The sequence below is a fragment of the Mesoplodon densirostris genome, chromosome 8, assembly GCF_025265405.1.
Source record: "Mesoplodon densirostris isolate mMesDen1 chromosome 8, mMesDen1 primary haplotype, whole genome shotgun sequence".
NCBI lineage: Eukaryota > Metazoa > Chordata > Mammalia > Artiodactyla > Ziphiidae > Mesoplodon > Mesoplodon densirostris.
The window spans coordinates 20109771-20126728 of NC_082668.1; the positions used below are offsets into that span (position 1 = coordinate 20109771).

The window sequence follows — 16958 nt, forward strand, 5'->3', positions numbered from 1 at the left end:
CCAAGTATACTTGGTCCCAGCGCTTCCTGGTGATGGATGGCTCAACCCTCAACCCCAGGTCTGGCAGGGGCCGCTCAGAGCCATTGCACATGACCTTTTCTGCATCACGGACCCTTTACAAAAGTGCATGAGAGCTATGAATTCTCTTCCCCTCAAAACTGGATGTGTACACACGATTTCACATATGGGGCGTGGGGGTGGGGATGGACCACAATGTTCAGGTTTAGAACTCCTGCCTTAGAAATCACTAGTTCAATCCCTCTTAAGGAACAAGGAAACTGAGGCCCAGAGAGGCTGAGTCATTTGGACTCAGCCAAGAGGATTAAGTGCTTTTTTAAACTCCACACCCTGAACGCCTTCTTTGATTCTCTTTATTATTTGTTTAGGCTGAGTGGAACCCCACCCTCCTGGCCAGCAGCTCTGAGGGCTTGGTCCCCAGGGCCTGAGCCTAGGCTTGTACTTAAGTCTCTGTGGTTTCCCCAACCATTCAGCCTGGAACACTGAGGCTTCTGTGAGAGGGAGCACACATGAGTAACCAACCCCACACTCTGCCCCTCCCATCCCAAGGGACTCACAAACCCAGTCCTGGTTCCTTTCCACTCAAACACTCAGTAACTTTATTTGCCTTTGGCTCGTTTCTCGGGAGGGATGGGGCTGGCAGCAGCCTGGGCTTCATGCGCCCTCTGGTGGGCCTCAGAGGCAAAGACCAGAAAGGACTTGACAGTCTGGAGGCCACAATCAATACAGTCTAGGGGAGGGTTGCAGTGTTCCTCACCACTGCACCCCGGACCCAGCTTCAGGAGTCGGGGCATGATGGGAGGAGGCCCTGAACCTCTGGCTCTCATACTCGCCCGTGTTGGATGCCCGCATGTTCTGCCGAGCCTTCATCTGCTTCAAACGGTCCTTGTCCACTTCCCGCTTGGTGAGGATGAAGAGGAGGATACCACAGGGGAAGCCGATGGCCCTAGGGGTGGGGAGATGTGCACGGGGTTTGGGGAGGGGCCAAGCCTGAGCCAGAGGAGCTGGGGAGAATCTCATTCCAGCCTCACCAATTGCACGAACACTGCAATACCACTCGCATCTATTCAGCCTCTGTGCTGGCTGCTGGAGGGTCCCACTCGAATCAGATCCTGTCGCTGCCCTGCTCAAAACCCCGTAATAGCTCTCTATCACTTCCTGGCCAAGTTCAAACTCCTAGGCACGGCACAAAAGGGCCAGTGTGGTTGGGTCTCTGCCCGCCTTGTCATTCCTTTCCCCTTTAGCCTGACACTCCTCAGCATGAGCCCTGCCATCTCCTGCTGTAGCAACTGTGCAAGATTTTCCAGACAGCCCATCCTCTTTCCCTCTCCAAGTCTTGGCAAAGATTCCCTCTGCCTAAACCACCCCATACCCCCTCCCAGACTCCCCTTCTTAATCTGAGTCACTGCTACGTGGGAGGCACTTCAGTGTGGGGAAAGGTCATGGAATCACAAGACCTGGTGAGAATCCAGCTCTGAGCCTCAGTTCCCTCCTCTGTAAAATGGGGATGTCCTATTTATCTCAGAAAGACTAAAACATCACACGGTAAAGTACTGGCACACCTTAGGTGCTGGAAAAAATGTTAATTTTCCCCCTCTTTTTCTTTTAATATTGATCAATAATGCGTATTAAGACCAGAGTTAGATTCAAATAACAATGCACTGAACACCTTGTAGGTGCTACTACTATACAACTAATATAATCTCACGTGATCTCAATTAAAATCTCAATTGGGTCTTGCCCCAAGCTCCCAAAAGAGAGGATGAGGCCAGGGACCCAAATATGAATCAGATTAGCTCAGCTCACTCCACAGAAAGCCCACTCTCTCTCCAATTTCACATACTTTCCCAACTCCCTCCTCTGCCCCAGTCCTCTGAGATTCCAGTCCTCACACCCAGCAATCCGGTCTCCGCAACCTTGGATTCAGCTCACCACCTGAAACTTGGAGAAGTTTCTGGGTCCCACCCTCCCCTGGTGCCACTCCCCACTGGTGGGCAAAGGGTTAGTTAAAACTCACCAGGCTAGTCCCACAGCTTTCATTGGGTTCTTGCCCCTCTTTCTGGGAATGTATTCCAGTTCAGGGGATAGGGGCTCAGGCTCCTCCTTGCACTCTGGGGAGCTGTGGCTTTGCAGTGCCCGGGTCCTGTTCTGGGAAGCCTTGTTAGCTGTGGCTCCTGAGAGAATCCCTGTGGATGGAGGCAAGGAAGGTAGGTAAGAGAAGGTGAGAAGAAAGCCCGGGGAAGGAATGGCTGAGATCTGAGGAAGCGGAGTGACTGCAGTTTGGAGTAACAAGTATCAGGGAAAGTCCAGAGGGAAATGGGAAAGTCGCCATCGAGGTGGCACCTTTGAAAGCCACTTCCACGTCACTGCGGGCTCATCACCCTGGTGCGAGGAGAGCGAGCTTCGCTGTTCTTCATCTCATCAGAACGACAGGATGTGAAGGACTGCAGTGGGGCTCACATTGAGACGTATGAAGGAAATCCGAGAAATGGTTTTCAAACTGCAGAATGTTAGCACTGGAAGGGAGCTTAAAGGTAGTCTACTCCATCCCCTCATTTTATAGAAGAGGAAACTGAAGCCCCAAGAGACGAACTGCTTCGCCCAAGGTCAAACTGCTAATTATCCGGGGCTAGAACCCAAGCCTCCAGAAGCCCAGGGCTCTTTCCTCTGCACTGCGGTGAGTGTGAAACACCTGGAGCACGGGAGTCTAAAAGGCTTCCTTGGGGCTCCATTTCGCTGCAAGACCCCAGAGGTGTCGTGTAACGGGAAGGCTGAGGGATGGACTGGGTGACCTCTAGAGAGCATCTTTTAGCTCCCAGATCCTGCAAAGGAGTGTGGGCAGCAATCGACAGCCCTGACCTCCTGCCATCGCCGAGCGGGATGTGAGTAAAAGGGTGCCCCCTGCAGTCCGGCCCTCCCCGGGGTCCCTCTCCTTACCCCGGAGGACGCGGGCATTTCTCGCCCCCCGGCCCTTCAGCGCCGTAGCAGCTACCACCGCCGCCATGTTCAGGTCCCACCCCCGCTTCACCGCGCTCCCCGCCGGGAATTGTAGTTTGCGTAAGGGGCCTCCCCCGTTCTTCCCGTCCAGCCTACAGAACAGAAACTACATCTCCCAGAAGCCCGCGGAACAGACCCGGGAGAACTACTATTCCCAGGAGATACCCCGGAGGCGCGCACGCTCGCTTGTTGCCCTCCTGTTGGGGGCGGAGTCAGGTCGGGCGGAGTTGGGTTCTCCTCTCCACGCCCCGGCCCCGTCTCCCAACTCTGCCCTGTGATTGGTGGTTCAGCCAGCCCACCCCCTTCTCTATTGGTCGAGAGGCCGTCGCTCTCCCTGCCGGGGAGTCGCCTACGCCTACTTCCTCCCGGGAGGAGGGGCTCGAGTTCCGCGTCGTCGCGCAGAGCTGACTCTGGGAGGCGTTTGGGCCCAGAGAAGTGGGTTCGCCGCTTGCGCCGCATGGAGTCCGAATCGGAAAGCGGGGCCACCGCTGACACCCCTCCACTGGAGACCCTAAGCTTCCATGGTGATGAAGAGATTATCGAGGTGGTAGAACTGGATCCCGGTCCGCCGGACCCGGGTGAGAGCTGCCGATCCTCGGGCCACGGGACAGGAGGCGCTCACCCCTGGCCTTTGACCCCTGCTTCTCCCTCTCCCCACCCCACCCCACCCCCACCCCACCACCCGCCACCCCACCGGTCATTCCAGCCGACCTCCTTCGCCCTTCCCCTCTCCCCCAACCCCACACTTAGTTCTCAGGCCTGGCCCGGGTGGGGGTTCCTCTGACGCCTCCCCTGGCCCTTCCCCTCACACACACTCCTTCCCATCATTCCCTCGCTCCTCCCTTCCCACACGGTCCCTGGCCAACCCCAGGTCCTCAGACCTCTCCTGTCCTCCGTCCCATACGCCCCCTCCCCCTGCCGCTTCACCCCTTCTGTCTGACCTCACCTTGCCCTCTTGCCACACGACCACCCCAGCCTCCCCGCACTTCCCATCCCTCTTACCGCCTGCCGAACCCCATCTTTTAACCCTCTCCCCAAAGCAGACGATCTGGCCCAGGAGATGGAAGATGTGGACTTTGAGGAAGAGGAAGAAGAAGAGGGCAATGAGGAGGGCTGGGTTCTGGAAGCCCAGGAAGGGGTGGTCGGCAGCATGGAGGGCCCAGACGATAGCGAAGTCACCTTTGCATTGCACTCGGGTAGGTCTCTGAGGAGGTCCATTGTAAACTCAATCCAGGTGGGCATTTGAGCAGCAGCCATCCGCTGTGTCGGGAGCGTTATGAGGGACACAGCGGTGGGAAAATGCTGGCCTTGTCCTGGAGGAGCTCACAGGTAGGGGGGCAGTATGATGGAATGGGGGAGAGCTTGGCTCCTGGAGTCAGTTGAGACACTTGGGTTCAAATCCTATCCCAGCTCCTCGTCTGTTTATGATCTTTATTAATGTCTCTGGGTTTTAGTTTCCTTTTAAAAAGTTGTCGTTGGTAAAAGTTCCTTTATTGTGAATTACAGGTAATAGTACCTTTTGGAGCATGTTTTAGATAATCCTCTTAAATATTAGCTCTTAATAAGGAGCCAGTAACATGACGCTTTCCTCACTCAGACCCCAGACTGGTGGCATCCCATGCTGAGAATTGTAAGCGCTGCACACGTACCTTTCTCTTGTCCGTGGCATCAGTGTGGGGTGGTGAAGGGAACAGCACCGAAGGGGGATCTGTCCTGGAGAAGGACTTAGAGTTCGGCAAGCTTGGGAAGGGATTTCTCCAACAACCTGATGCTTGAAACTTAGAAGAACTTGGATGCACCCTTCTTCTCCAGGAGGAAAGACGTGTTACTTTGGGTGGAAGGGGGTGGGCTTCCCGAGGGTCCCGAAGGACAGAATCCTAGGTGGGAGCCCTGTCTCCTTACTCATGGAGTATCTCTTGGGACAGCATCTGTGTTTTGTGTGAGCCTGGACCCCAAGACCAACACCTTGGCAGTGACAGGGGGCGAAGATGACAAAGCCTTTGTGTGGAGGCTCAGCGATGGGGAACTGCTCTTTGAGTGTGCAGGTGAGCGGGCCTGGGTGAGGTCCTGCCCCTTTGGAGGTCTTGGGGGGCTGGCCTGCAGCGGTTGTGCATCCAATAGCCATTTATGGACTCCCGTTTTGCCAGCTCTGTACTTGGCCTGAGGGCCCCAAAGAATATCATGGTCTGTTGTGGGCATAGGGGAGGGAGGCACTGATTGGCTGAGGGAGTCAGGGAAAGGCCTGGGACGAGGTGACACGAGTGAAGGAGAATCGGGGCGGGAAGGAGGCTGTGAGTAGTTCAGGCAGAGGTGTGGCGCGTACCGAATGGGGAAGACGGAGGCCTGGGCTGTACGTGGTTGAGTGGGGGGCCAGCACGGTCTCCCCTGGGGAGACATGGGGCTGTTGGCTCCTGGAGCAGCTCTGAGTTTGGTTACCTGTTCTGCTGGGACCCATCCTTTTTTTTCCCCAGCTGGTCCTTTCTGGGGGCCAGATACCTGGGTCCTGGGTCCCCAGCACCAGGTACCCTGATGTTCTCTTCTCTTTCTGCCCGCTCTTCTTTGCAGGCCATAAAGACTCTGTGACTTGTGCTGGTTTCAGCCACGACTCTACCCTAGTGGCCACAGGGGACATGAGTGGCCTCTTAAAAGTGTGGCAGGTGGATACCAAGGAGGAGGTCTGGTCTTTTGAAGCAGGAGATCTGGAGGTGAGATCATCGGAGTGGGATTCAACCCTGAGGGCCGGGGGAGGGGTGAGACCCTGGGGGTCCGTGCCACCTTGAGCAGACCAAGCCAGCTCTGAGCCAGTACACTCCCAGAGTACAGCAAGAATGTCTAGGCCCATTCCCTGGGGTGTCCCTGCTGACTCAGACGCGGGGAAAACTTGGCAGAGCTCACGGGGCAGACTCCTAGGTGAGATGGGGTGAGGGGCCTCCCTCTTGAGCCTTTGTCTCTGCCCAGTGGATGGAGTGGCACTCTCGGGCACCTGTCCTACTGGCGGGCACGGCTGACGGCAACACCTGGATGTGGAAGGTCCCGAATGGTGACTGCAAGACCTTCCAGGGCCCCAACTGCCCAGCCACCTGTGGCCGAGTCCTCCCTGATGGTGAGAGCAGCTTTCCTGAGTGCAGAGAGGTGGGGACCAGGGTTACGCGTCTCCCTGGCTCCCTCCTGGGCCACCGCCAGCAAACTCTGAGGCCTGCTCTCGGGAGCACTGACCTCCCAGGCCCCAGAGCAGACAGCTCCCCCTTTCCACCCGGAACTGGGTCTTCCCTGAGGCACTGTGCGTTCCCTCGCTTCCTTGCCCCCATCCCCTCCCTCCCTTGCTGATATGTCTGAGTGTGCTCTCTGTTCTTCTCTCTTCACCTCCATCTCTGGCCCTTTAGGGAAGCGAGCTGTGGTCGGCTATGAAGATGGCACCATCCGCGTTTGGGACCTGAAGCAGGGAAACTCTATCCATGTACTAAAAGGTATCTGGGGTGGGGAAAGTGTTAACCTAGGCCTTTGTGGGGCAGGGGCTGAGACCTGGGACAGGATGAAATCCGACTTATTCCTCCACTTCATCCTAGGGACCGAGGGTCACCAAGGCCCTCTGACCTGTGTTGCCACCAACCAGGATGGCAGCCTGATCCTAACTGGCTCTGTGGACTGCCAGGCCAAGCTGGTCAGTGCCACCACCGGCAAGGTGAGTGGGACCTGGAGTCTGGCTCTGGGGCCCTCCGCTTTCCGCGTCTCCTCCCCTTCCTCTCTTATTCTTCACCCAGCCTCCTTGCCCCACTGCCTTTCTTCTCTTAATAGAGAGCCATGTTTCCAGGCTCTTCTCTGATCCTCTCCCCTGGCTCATAGGTGGTGGGCGTTTTCAGACCCGAGACTGTGGCCTCCCAGCCCAGTCTGGGAGAAGGGGAGGAGAGCGAGTCCAACTCCGTGGAGTCCTTGGGCTTTTGCAGCGTGTGAGTGTGAGCAGGGCCTCAGCCTGACACAAGAGCAGGGGGCTTGGGGGAGGGGGCGTGGGCTGGGGAACCAGGGAGGACCAGAGGGCCCCGAGTCCAGGTCCCTCCTCCACGAGCTGTCGTGAAACTCTCCTCTGCCCAGGATGCCTCTGGCAGCTGTTGGCTACCTGGATGGGACCTTGGCCATCTATGACCTGTCTACGCAGACCCTCAGGCACCAGTGTCAGCATCAGGTACAGGCAGCCTGGAGCCATGGCCATGGCCATGGGAATCCCAGGTCTCCGGGAGCGTCTGCCCCAGACCCGGCTCCTGTCTGGTCCTTCCCTATGGCCCACAGTCCCTCCCTCCTTCCTTGAGAGTTGGGAGCAGATGCCTGTCAGCTCTCCCGCCTCTGACCGCACGCCGCTTCTGCCGTACCCTGCTGCAGTCGGGCATCGTGCAGCTGCTGTGGGAGGCAGGCACCGCCGTGGTTTACACTTGCAGCCTGGACGGCATCGTGCGCCTCTGGGATGCTCGGACCGGCCGCCTGCTTACTGACTACCGGGGCCACACGGCCGAGATCCTGGACTTTGCTCTCAGCAAGTAAGTGAATTGGGCAAGGGCTGGGGTCTCTGTGTGTTTGGAAGGTGGGAATAGCACATGGGGGGGTCACAGGGTCCTTAGGGTGTAGGGGGCGATGCCTAAGGGCAGCTGGGCCCCAAGGCCTGGGCCTGCCTGTGAGGCAGGAGAGCTGGCAGGCCTGCGGGAGTCGTCTTCCGTTGACGGTGCGGCCTCACATCTCATCCCCCGGGCGCAGGAGCTGGGACCCCTTCCCCCATGCAGGCGGCTCTCCTCTGATCCCCTTGCTGGTTGCTGGCTTCAGGCGTGTTCACTGGGTGTGGGTCAGCCCAGCGCCAGGCACTAGGGGTCTGGAGTTGAGGATGAGCTGCAGGAGGGCCCCAGAGGGCCCCTGGGTGGTGGGCCTAGGGTGGGCCTGAGGTCTTCCAGTCCCTCCCAGCTGTGTCTTCTGTCCACAGAGATGCCTCCCTGGTGGTGACCACGTCAGGAGACCACAAAGCAAAAGTATTTTGTGTCCAGAGGCCTGACCGCTAACGGCTGCAGCCTCTGCTTTGTGTCTGGTGTGGAGGGGGCACAGAGAGACCCCCATCAGCAGAGGCGGTAGGGTAGGAGGGAAGAGGAGGGGACGGGCCTCGGACTCACTTTCCAACCACTTCAAACTGACTTGCCCCCTCTCTGTCCCTTTCTTCTCTTAAGAGACCCACCCCTCGGGCCCCTCCTTCCCGCCCTCTCCCTCGTAGTCCTCGCCCAGACCTGGCAGGCCCTTCAGAGGGAGGATCAGACCTCTTTCTCTTTCACTTCCTTTGCTGGTGTGAGCCATGGGGGTGTGTATTTGTATGTGGGGAGTAGGTCTTCGAAGTTCCCGTTCTTTCCCTTCCCAAGTCTCTGGGGGCGGAAAGGAGGAAGAGATATTAGTTAACAGATTTTAAAAATGTAAATAAAATATACTTCCCAGAGACGTGTCTGTGTGGATTTTGTGGTGGCCGGACATGAGGAGGAGCCAGTGAGGGGCGTGTCAGGGTGAGGCTCCCTGCCACATCTGGATCTCAAGGTGCCTCAGCTCACCCCCTCAGGCAGCAGCATCCTCACCTATAGCTGCCTGCCTGTCTGGAACGGGAATCTCCCTGGATCCTCTAGGTTCTTTCCGCAGCTGCTCACCTGTCCCTCCCTTGCTAAGATACGGAATGAGATAACCATAAGCTGGGAGCCAGGGGAGCTTTATTCAGTCAGGGTGGGGTCATACAGGGGCAGGGTCTCTGATCCAGAGGTGTGGGGATAAGTGGAGATGGGCCTGGTGGCCAAGATGGATGGATGCTTCTAGCAGGAACGAGCAGAGGCCCTTCCCCTAGTTCAAGTCGAGGTCCATGCTGCTTTGGTTGCTGGTGTGGGAGGCAGGGCTGGGTCCAGGACTGCCCTGGGGTCTTCCCCGCAGCACCTGGAGCCACCTCTGGGCGGCCGCCCTCCAGGGGGCCGTGTAGCGCTGATCACCCAGCCCCATGGCCACGGGCACTGCCGCCGCACTGGCGCCGCCCAGGGAGATGAGGGACAGCAGAGTTCCGGGCCCCAGCGGCGGGCGCTGCTCATAGGCCAGGACGGAGAGGAGCAGGGTGGCCACGTAGGGCCCCCAGCACAGCCCAAAGAGCAACGTGGCTCCAGCCTGTGCCCTGGCCTGCCGCCAGGTGAGGGCGCGGGCCAGGGCCGAGGGCGCGCCGCGGCACACGGCCCGCTCCAGCCGTCGGATGTCCTGCAGCTGACGGCGGGCGGTGGCCAGCACGCGGACCGAGAGAAGGGCGACAGCGCCCACGGCGGGCAGCAGGAGCCCATAGACTTCGAGGTAGAGGTAGGGGGCTGGGAAGACAGCCTGGGAGCTGCAGTTGGTCCCAGGGGCCCAGTGGTTCCAGCCCAGGGCAGGCAGGCTGGCAAAGAGCAGGGGGCAAGCCCAGGTGAGGAGCAGGGCCATCTGGGTGCTCCCACGGGGCCGCAGAGGCCGCAGCACTGCCATGTAGCGCTCCCCGTGCACCAGCAGGAGGTTGGCAAGCAGGGAGAGGAAGGAGAAATTGGGAGCCAAGTAGAGGAACAGACAGGACCAGTAGCCCCGGCGGCTCTGGTTCCATAGGCCTGGCAGCACGGGCAGTGCCAGCCCGGTGAGCAGCCCGGCCAGCAGCAGGCTCAGGAAGAAGCAGCCAGCGGGTGGGCTGCGCAGGCGGTGGTCCCTGGCGATGCCCAGGGCCAGGAACAGGTTGGCAGCGACGATGAGGCTCGCCAGGGCCAGGGAGAGCCCCAGGGCCCCTGCGGGAATGGGGCTGGGCATCTCCCTGGTGCTGTTGGGTGTCATCTTGGGCCTGGGGACGGGGGAGGCCTGGAGCAGCAGCGGGCATGCCTAGATGGAAGGTGGGGCGACCGGAGTTAGGGTGGGGCTGCTGGTCACTGTCCTCTCGGCAAGGCTGCACATTAATCCAGAGGTTGCACACCAGCAGACTGTGGGCCATATCCTGCTTGCTGATACACATTTTTCCCCCAATGAACTGCCAATTAAAATTTACATAAAAATTTATATTTGGGGCTTAAAAAAAATCAGGTCCTGCCTGTATGGTAGCAACCAGCTGGAGTTGAGTGGTGGCTGCCTTCAGATAGCTCCCACAGTCCCCACCCAGCCCCTTCGCCCATTTCTGTTGTCTGTCTGGTCCTCTCTGGGCAGCTGTGTTTATGCCTCTGTTTAGGCTGAAAAGTGGATCCACCCGTCCCCAAAGCATTTTGACCATCCCTGACTCCACCGGGTGAGGCCTCTAACGAATTAGCTGACAGGATAGGATAGGGTCTGGCTGGTGTGTAGTGGCCCTCTGGCCAGCCAACAGTTGATGGCCTCCTTCGGGCTGGGGCCAGAGCCGGGACAAGGGACTCGGGGTGGGTGCTAAATGAAGGAGGGCGGTCCTTGTCTTCAGATGCTCGCAGGCTAGTCGGCACCCGTGCATTAAGAGGTGGTAGGTTGCTAAGGATTCCGGGTGCAGGTAGGGGCAGAAGTCACCCTGAGGCAAGGCTCACTGAGTTAGTGATGAGGCCAGGGCAATGGGTGGCAGCAAGGGGCTGCCCTGTCCCTTGCACCTCCCCTCCATCCGCCTTGTCACCAGTTACACCTCAGTGAGCGGCCTCCGGGTAGGACTTCCAGCCCATAAACTTGACGCGTCCCTACCACTCTAGCAACAGGGCCTTTCCTGGGAACTGGAGGAGGGGAGGAGTTGCTGGGAGGGGGGAGGGTTGGCAGTGAATGTGCAGGTGCCAGCGGCAGAGGGCTGAAGCGAGCCCAGAGGAGGAGGAGGAGCCGCTGGGCAGGGCCTGGCCTCTCTGTGGCTCTGACCTGTCCCAGTCGTCCCGTGCCCTGTCCCCACTGCCACATCATAGGGATGGGGGACAGGGGAGGGGTCCTGGGCCCTGTGGGAACTCCTGCTTCTGCCAACGGGAGCAGCCGCTGTTGCTAGGATTAAAGTCAAGAGGGAAAGGATTCCTACCTGCCCCCTCCCCCGGGTTAGAGGATCAGAGGGCCCCACGGCCACCCTGAGCGCAGGAGACGTTGCCCCTTCTATCCCCAGCTCCCCTCAGGCCCCCCAAGCTGCTGCACCCCTTTACCCTCAGCTTCTGTTTCTTCTTCCTCAACCTCCCCCAGGGCCGTCCGCTGGGTACATCTTTGCCTCTCCAGCGGCCCTCCAGTTTCTGTTCCCCTTCATCCCTGCACTGTGAACTTTATTAAACCCCAGGAGACCTCAGAGTCCGTTACTTCAAACCTGGACTCTGGAGTCATGGGCTGGAGCTCCCAGCTCTTCGCTGGAGTGAGTCTCCCACCCTACGTCCAACAGAGCAGCGAGAAAGGCAGGGTCAGCCGCCGGGGCGACTTCCCAGCAGTCTTATGGGTACGCAGGCCGTGTGACCCGCACAACCCGGAGGCTCGGGCTGCGTGCAATGGCCTCTGCAGGATCCGGGGGCCGAGGTCTCCAGGTGTGGCCCCGGGGGCCGGGTGGGGAAGGGGGAGAGGGGGCAGCTACTCACATGGCTGTGGGGGACAGGTGTCGCTCCCCCAGCCGGGGCTTTCCTCTGAGTGTCAGGGAGTTGCCGCAGCCAGCGCTGCAGGGCTTCTGGCGATGTCTGGTGTCCTGACCGGTGAGGGCATGGTACCTCCACTGTGCGGGGCCAGCAGGGCCCCGGCTCTCCACTGCACCCCCAGGCTCTGCCCTCGCTTGGGCTCCTGGAGGGATGGAGCTGAGGCTGGCGGGGATCAGCCTGGCCCCGCCTCTGGGGGGTGGGACCTGGCACACCCTGAGCTGCAGTACTGGGAGGCCTGCCTCCCTTCTCCAGTGCCCCCTCCTTACCCTCCTGTACCAGTGGCCCCCTCTCCAGCCACTGGCCATAGCTTGCCACCAAGAAGGCACGTCACCCAGCTTGGAGCCCTCTGGCCTGCTACTGCTCAGCTAACCCGAGAAATGCATTCCAGCTAGTGAACAATAATGATTTAGTCTACCTTCCCTACTTCCCAGCTCATGTATTTCCATTTTATGAGCCTTAAACCCCTGGAGTGGCCAGCCAGCTGACAGCGCATTCACCTCCTGTAATTCTGCCAGTCCGCATAGTGGTGTGTGTCTGATGGTGGTGGTTGGGGGGATGTCTGGAATATGAGAATCTTCACTGCCCGCCCTTCCTATCACCTGGTAGGGAATTTCAGCTTATAAAGCCAGGCTTGCCTTCCAGAATCGGGGGTCATTCCACTTTTCTCAACTACTTTGCGAGTCAAGTTCTGGGCTATGAGGCACAAAGAGCTCTGGGGGTGTGACTTGGGGCAAAGCTACCTCTGGGCATTTTCTCACCTGTAAAATGGGAACAAGGAAAACCACCTGTCAGTGTCGTTGAGGGGAATACCACGGGATAACATGTAACTGCATACAGCCCAGTACCTGACACCTAATGGGGGAGGGTTCTCAACAAGTGATTCCCTTCCTCCCTCCATGACGACTAAGAGGCATGAGCCAGTGCTGGAATCCGAAAGCCTGGGTTTAAATCGCAGAATCCTTTTTGGATCCTATCTTTTTGGCTGTGTAAACTTGAGTAAATTATTAAAGTTCTCTTACTTTAATTTTCTCATCTGCAAAATGGGGCTCATATTGTATTCACCTATTGTGAGACTATATGAGAAAATGTGTGGGGGACTTTGGCAGTCTAGTGGTTAAGACTCTGCGCTTCCACTGCAGGGGGCACAGGTTGGATCCCTCGCCGTTGGGATCCTGCATGCTGCCTGGTGCAGCCAAAAAAAAAAAAAAAAAAAAAAAGAGAAAACATGTGATGAGGACTTGGGTCAGTGCTCGGCACAGAAGCACACAATGAAAGGGATTTCTGGCCTTCTCTGCACATCCCTTCCCTCCAGCCACCTGTCGCCTCTGAGAATTCCATTGAGAAAGGCTGATAGAGAGCCTGTGAAAAGCAAGAGGGGAATGACACTTCCACTCCACAGGGAAACACAAGAAACTAGGTAGAGTGAGAGGAGGGGCAAGTCCAAGGCTAGGAAGCCCCAATTTCCAGCTTGTGTCAAGTGAGGCTTTAGGGTGAGGGAGAGAAGCAGTTACACTCTCTTGAGGCCTGAAGTGGGAGGGAACAGGCTAAAACTGAAGCAAGAAAGCTGGAGTTTAGACATTAGGAAAAAGCTCCTTGTAGATGGAGCAAGGGGTCTTCTGTGCTCTCTCGGGGAGACCTGGGCCTGAAGGGCTGGAGGCCTGAGAGGTCTACCTCTGCCAACCCTGCACAGCAGTCAGGAGTTCTGGAGAGAAGGACCTCTGTTGGGACAAAAACTGGGAAGAGGAAAGCACCCAGCCTCAAACCCATCCTCAAGGGAGCTGGTGGGTGGGAGGATGCTGCATTCCAGTGGACGGCTCTCAGCCCCACGCTATCTGGTGGTGCAGAAGTCAGAGGCTCTGGGAGAGTTCACCCTGGGGCCTTGACAGAAGTGGGAGTGGGGCCCCTCATACTGGATTGCCAGGAATAAACAGACCTCCTTCTGTTCCCAGCCCCGGCCTCCTCCCTGCAGGATGCAGGATGTCTGTGTTTCTTCTTCGCTACTCTGTCTAAACACTGTGTGTGGGCTGACATGTAAAGGAGAACAAGTTCGGGACCCAGAGCCGGGGAGCCTGGATTCTGTCCTCGGCTCAGCCCTGTTTCCTCCTTATTGGATCATCTAGTTCCTGGGACTGACTTATCCCCAGCCTTCTCTCCTTCGCCCACAGGAGGGCTCTGGTGCAGGCAGTTTTCAGATGCTCCATCTAGTGGATCTGTGGGCCCTAGAGTACCACACCTGTCCCCGTTCACCTCTCAGGTAGAGCCTGTATCATGGTGCCCAATCTGGACTGTGGCAGGAGATCCACCTGGGTCTCCTTCATGCACCCCATCCTCCTGGAAATTTGTCTGTCGACCCTGGGTGTCTGGCACTGGGTGGCTCCTCATAGGCTCCAGGAGATGAGCCCTTGGGAGCCTCTGAAGGGCTCTGGGGACAGTCCTGTGACCAAGTCTGGCTTCAGGAAGACTTTAAAGTCAGCTATAAGGGCAGAGCAAACTCTGGGTCCTTCCTGTCAGGGCTAAACGACAGATTTTTCAAGTCTCCCTCGGTCACACAAACTGCAGTGCTTTTAGCAATCCCCAGAAGGGGGCAGCATTGCTTGAACTCAAAATAGCCCCCAGAGCCCACCCAGGCTTTGGTCTTAGGTCTCTGTAGCTGCTGGGACAAGGGTCCATCAGGCCTACTTCGAATGAGACTGAAGGGAACTGAAATGGTAACTGTCAAGTATCAGCTCTGGGTAGAAGGGCTGACGCAGCAGCTGGCATTACTTCCTCTTCCTGGCTTCAACTTCATGTCCTCTGGTTCCACACCTCCACTTCCTGTTACAGTCTCATTTGCTTTTCCATCAAGCTCCTGGTTCTTAGCTTGCCCAGGTCTCACTTTATCCAGACTTGGAGATTCCCACCAACACCCTTCTCACCCCACGCTGCAGTCTTGAGGGCCACCAAACAGTGAAAAATATCACCGTTTTTGGTGAGGACCTGAAAAACCCCAAGGCAGAGTGACCTTGGTTTATGCTGGACTTGGCTTCTCAGCAGTCCTGCCACTCCGATCCTCTTTAAGAGTACGAGAATGTAACTAAGATTTATTAGATGGTGTTATCAATGATAATTATAGGCATTATAAATGCCTACCACGTGATAGGCACTTATCTGTTCTCTATTCCTTTTAAGAGCCCTGTGAAATAGGTGGTGTCATGTCCAAAGATGAGGCCATCAGGGCTCAGATTAAGAAATTTACCCAGTCACATAGCTAGGAAGCGGTGGAACATTGATTCAAACCCAGGTCTTAAACACTGTTTCCACCTCTCCAGCTTATATCCCAGCTCATCTATACCTCCCAGGTATGGACCTTTAAGGTAAGGCAGCAAATTAGCAGCAATTGAGACTAGATCCCGTTTTTCGTCACCCACATCCTCTCAGCATGCTGACCCTCAGCTTGAGACCTCCATCCTCCTACAATTCTATGGGCTTTGGCTGAAGTTACAGTGTGCGTTTGTCCACAAAGGGGATGGAGGGTTCTTGAGAAAGAGTTAAGTGTGCTCTGGAAACAGATGAAGACAAAGGAGCATGTCTGGAGAGGGGTTTTCACCAGCATGTTTTTTTTTTTTTTTTTGTGGTATGTGGGCCTCTCACTGTTGTGGCCTCTCCCGTTGCGGAGCACAGGCTCCGGACGCGCAGGCTCAGTGGCCATGGCTCACGCTCTGAGGCATGTGGGATCTTCCCGGACCAGGGCACGAACACATGTCCCCTGCATCGGCAGGCGGACTCTCAACCACTGCGCCACCAGGGAAGCCCCAGCATGGGTTTTTATGCTGACAAAGTCTTGGAATTAAGACAACTCCTTAGGGTTTATTAAAAAATATTTAATGCCTCTTTGTTTTTCTCCTAACTCCATATTTTCTAAGCAACTCTGGTTTTGCCATTTACAGCACTTTTCAGAAATCTGATCCCCATTACTGGCAAAATACAGTGAGTTCCAACTTACTAAGGAGTTATGTTCTAAAGTCAGCAGGAGAGCAAAAACAACTTCTGGCCAAAATTACCCTTGCAAACCCCTTCAATAGCTCCTGGGGTACAGAACACATCGATGTCACTGTCTCTCAACAGATCTAATTTAGCCCAGTTTTCCATCCACCAGAAGTAGGTGATGAGGCGCCACATCCCAGGAAAACACTGGGAAGACTCGATGCAGTAAACTCTCTCCACTCAAAAGTCATGGTCAGCCCCACCAAGGGGACAGCACTCTCCGGGGCACATATTTGTTGAGGGGATGGGAACGTAACTGATCCTGAGTAAAATGAAGCCAGGATGACTAAATGACCTGTTGCTTTTAAATCTGATCATGACCCACAGTAAAAAGACATTTTTACAATCTAGTCAACATGTCTATAACTAAATCAGTACTTACCCTTAACAGGAGTGATGCATTCTGATTAGTATATATATACTATTCTATTTTTAAAAAACGTTGAAGTCACACGTGAAAAAAAACGCACGGAAGACACAACACATACACACACACACACAAATGAGTGTATGCAAAACTGGTGAAATCTGAGCAAGGCTAGGATTGTGTCAATGTTAACTTCCTGGCTGTGATATTGTACTACAGAATTTCTGTACTATTTCTTACAACTGCAGTGAATGTACAATTATCTCACAATAGTTTAGGAAATAAAAATGTCAGGACATTTCACAATTCATTAACAGTCTCAAACCAGTTTGAAACACACTGAACTTGATGGAGACAAATTAAAAGGGGAAGCAAGAAGGTAGAAACCATTAGGGTCACCCTTAGACCATTTCAGGTGCCCCGAAAAGTTCTTTTCTTTACCAAACAAACTTTCTGAACCAATTGTATTTTAGGGATCAGTGGGGACAGCAGGATACCTTGCTAGGCTCTGTCCTGTTTATTAGGTAAGCATCTCCCACAGTGAGTTTTGTGGAGTGCCAGGCTATTGGGCTCTTGTGTGAGAAAGAAACTGCACCCAGTTGTTTGCATTAGACCCACAATGACCTGCAGAACCACACACACCATGAAACACATTTGGGGAAACGTTAATACATTATTCAAGATAAAAGGCTTCACCAGAAAACACATTATAAAGTGCCTGTCACTGTCCTGCGAGCTTCTTGGCCACAGCCGGACAGACTTAGGAACCAAGCTTTACAGTGAGCATGTTTACGTTTACTCAGAAATGCCAACTAAGAGCTTACCAGTGAGCCATTCTCTCCTCTACAGGGAGGCTGGGTGGGGGGGTGGGGGGCCTCTGGAACCTAAGCTTTTCCAGTGCAGGTTTGCAGGTTCAAGGGCAGTACTGGTGCACCCTTCATCCCTCCTCCTCT

General features: G+C 56.0%; 3 protein-coding genes across 4 annotated transcripts; 1 reads left to right on the forward strand and 2 right to left on the reverse strand.

Moving 5' to 3' along the window:
* Nucleotides 1–589: 589 nt before the first annotated feature.
* On the reverse strand, nucleotides 590–3033 carry LOC132494859 (probable hydrolase PNKD). Its single transcript, XM_060106226.1, has 3 exons — nucleotides 2956–3033; nucleotides 2036–2204; nucleotides 590–964 (listed from the first exon to the last, which is right to left on the reverse strand). Exons 1-3 carry the CDS (start codon nucleotides 3020–3022, stop codon nucleotides 772–774), a joined length of 429 nt encoding a protein of 142 aa, XP_059962209.1. The 5' UTR covers nucleotides 3023–3033; the 3' UTR covers nucleotides 590–771.
* Nucleotides 3034–3382: 349 nt separating this feature from the next.
* Nucleotides 3383–8476, forward strand: AAMP (angio associated migratory cell protein). 2 transcript variants are annotated; one of them, XM_060106223.1, is made up of 11 exons: nucleotides 3383–3593; nucleotides 4056–4211; nucleotides 4941–5060; nucleotides 5581–5720; nucleotides 5974–6118; nucleotides 6399–6482; nucleotides 6582–6697; nucleotides 6859–6962; nucleotides 7105–7195; nucleotides 7390–7544; nucleotides 7979–8476. In XM_060106223.1, the coding sequence occupies exons 1-11, from the start codon at nucleotides 3473–3475 to the stop codon at nucleotides 8052–8054; spliced, it is 1308 nt and encodes a 435-aa protein (XP_059962206.1). In that variant the 5' UTR covers nucleotides 3383–3472; the 3' UTR covers nucleotides 8055–8476. The 2 variants fall into 2 exon arrangements, with proteins under 2 accessions (XP_059962206.1, XP_059962205.1); XM_060106222.1 differs by having other exon boundaries at nucleotides 3385–3593; nucleotides 4059–4211.
* A 283-nt stretch (nucleotides 8477–8759) lies between these two features.
* On the reverse strand, nucleotides 8760–16902 carry GPBAR1 (G protein-coupled bile acid receptor 1). Its single transcript, XM_060107417.1, has 3 exons — nucleotides 16830–16902; nucleotides 11562–11757; nucleotides 8760–9900 (listed from the first exon to the last, which is right to left on the reverse strand). Exons 1-3 carry the CDS (start codon nucleotides 16838–16840, stop codon nucleotides 8866–8868), a joined length of 1242 nt encoding a protein of 413 aa, XP_059963400.1. The 5' UTR covers nucleotides 16841–16902; the 3' UTR covers nucleotides 8760–8865.
* Nucleotides 16903–16958: the final 56 nt, after the last annotated feature.

Coding starts and splice junctions, on each gene's coding strand:
- AAMP (XM_060106223.1), top strand. CDS start 3,473: ATGGAGTCCGAATCGGAAAGCGGGGCCACCGCTGACACCCCTCCACTG. Junction 3,594..4,055: donor TCCCGGTCCGCCGGACCCGG/GTGAGAGCTGCC, acceptor CTCTCCCCAAAG/CAGACGATCTGGCCCAGGAG. Junction 6,119..6,398: donor TGGCCGAGTCCTCCCTGATG/GTGAGAGCAGCT, acceptor CTGGCCCTTTAG/GGAAGCGAGCTGTGGTCGGC.
- LOC132494859 (XM_060106226.1), bottom strand. CDS start 3,022: ATGGCGGCGGTGGTAGCTGCTACGGCGCTGAAGGGCCGGGGGGCGAGA. Junction 2,205..2,955: donor AAATGCCCGCGTCCTCCGGG/GTAAGGAGAGGG, acceptor CTCCATCCACAG/GGATTCTCTCAGGAGCCACA. Junction 965..2,035: donor AAAGCTGTGGGACTAGCCTG/GTGAGTTTTAAC, acceptor CCCCACCCCTAG/GGCCATCGGCTTCCCCTGTG.
- GPBAR1 (XM_060107417.1), bottom strand. Junction 9,901..11,561: donor CACCTGTCCCCCACAGCCAT/GTGAGTAGCTGC, acceptor CCTTCCATCTAG/GCATGCCCGCTGCTGCTCCA.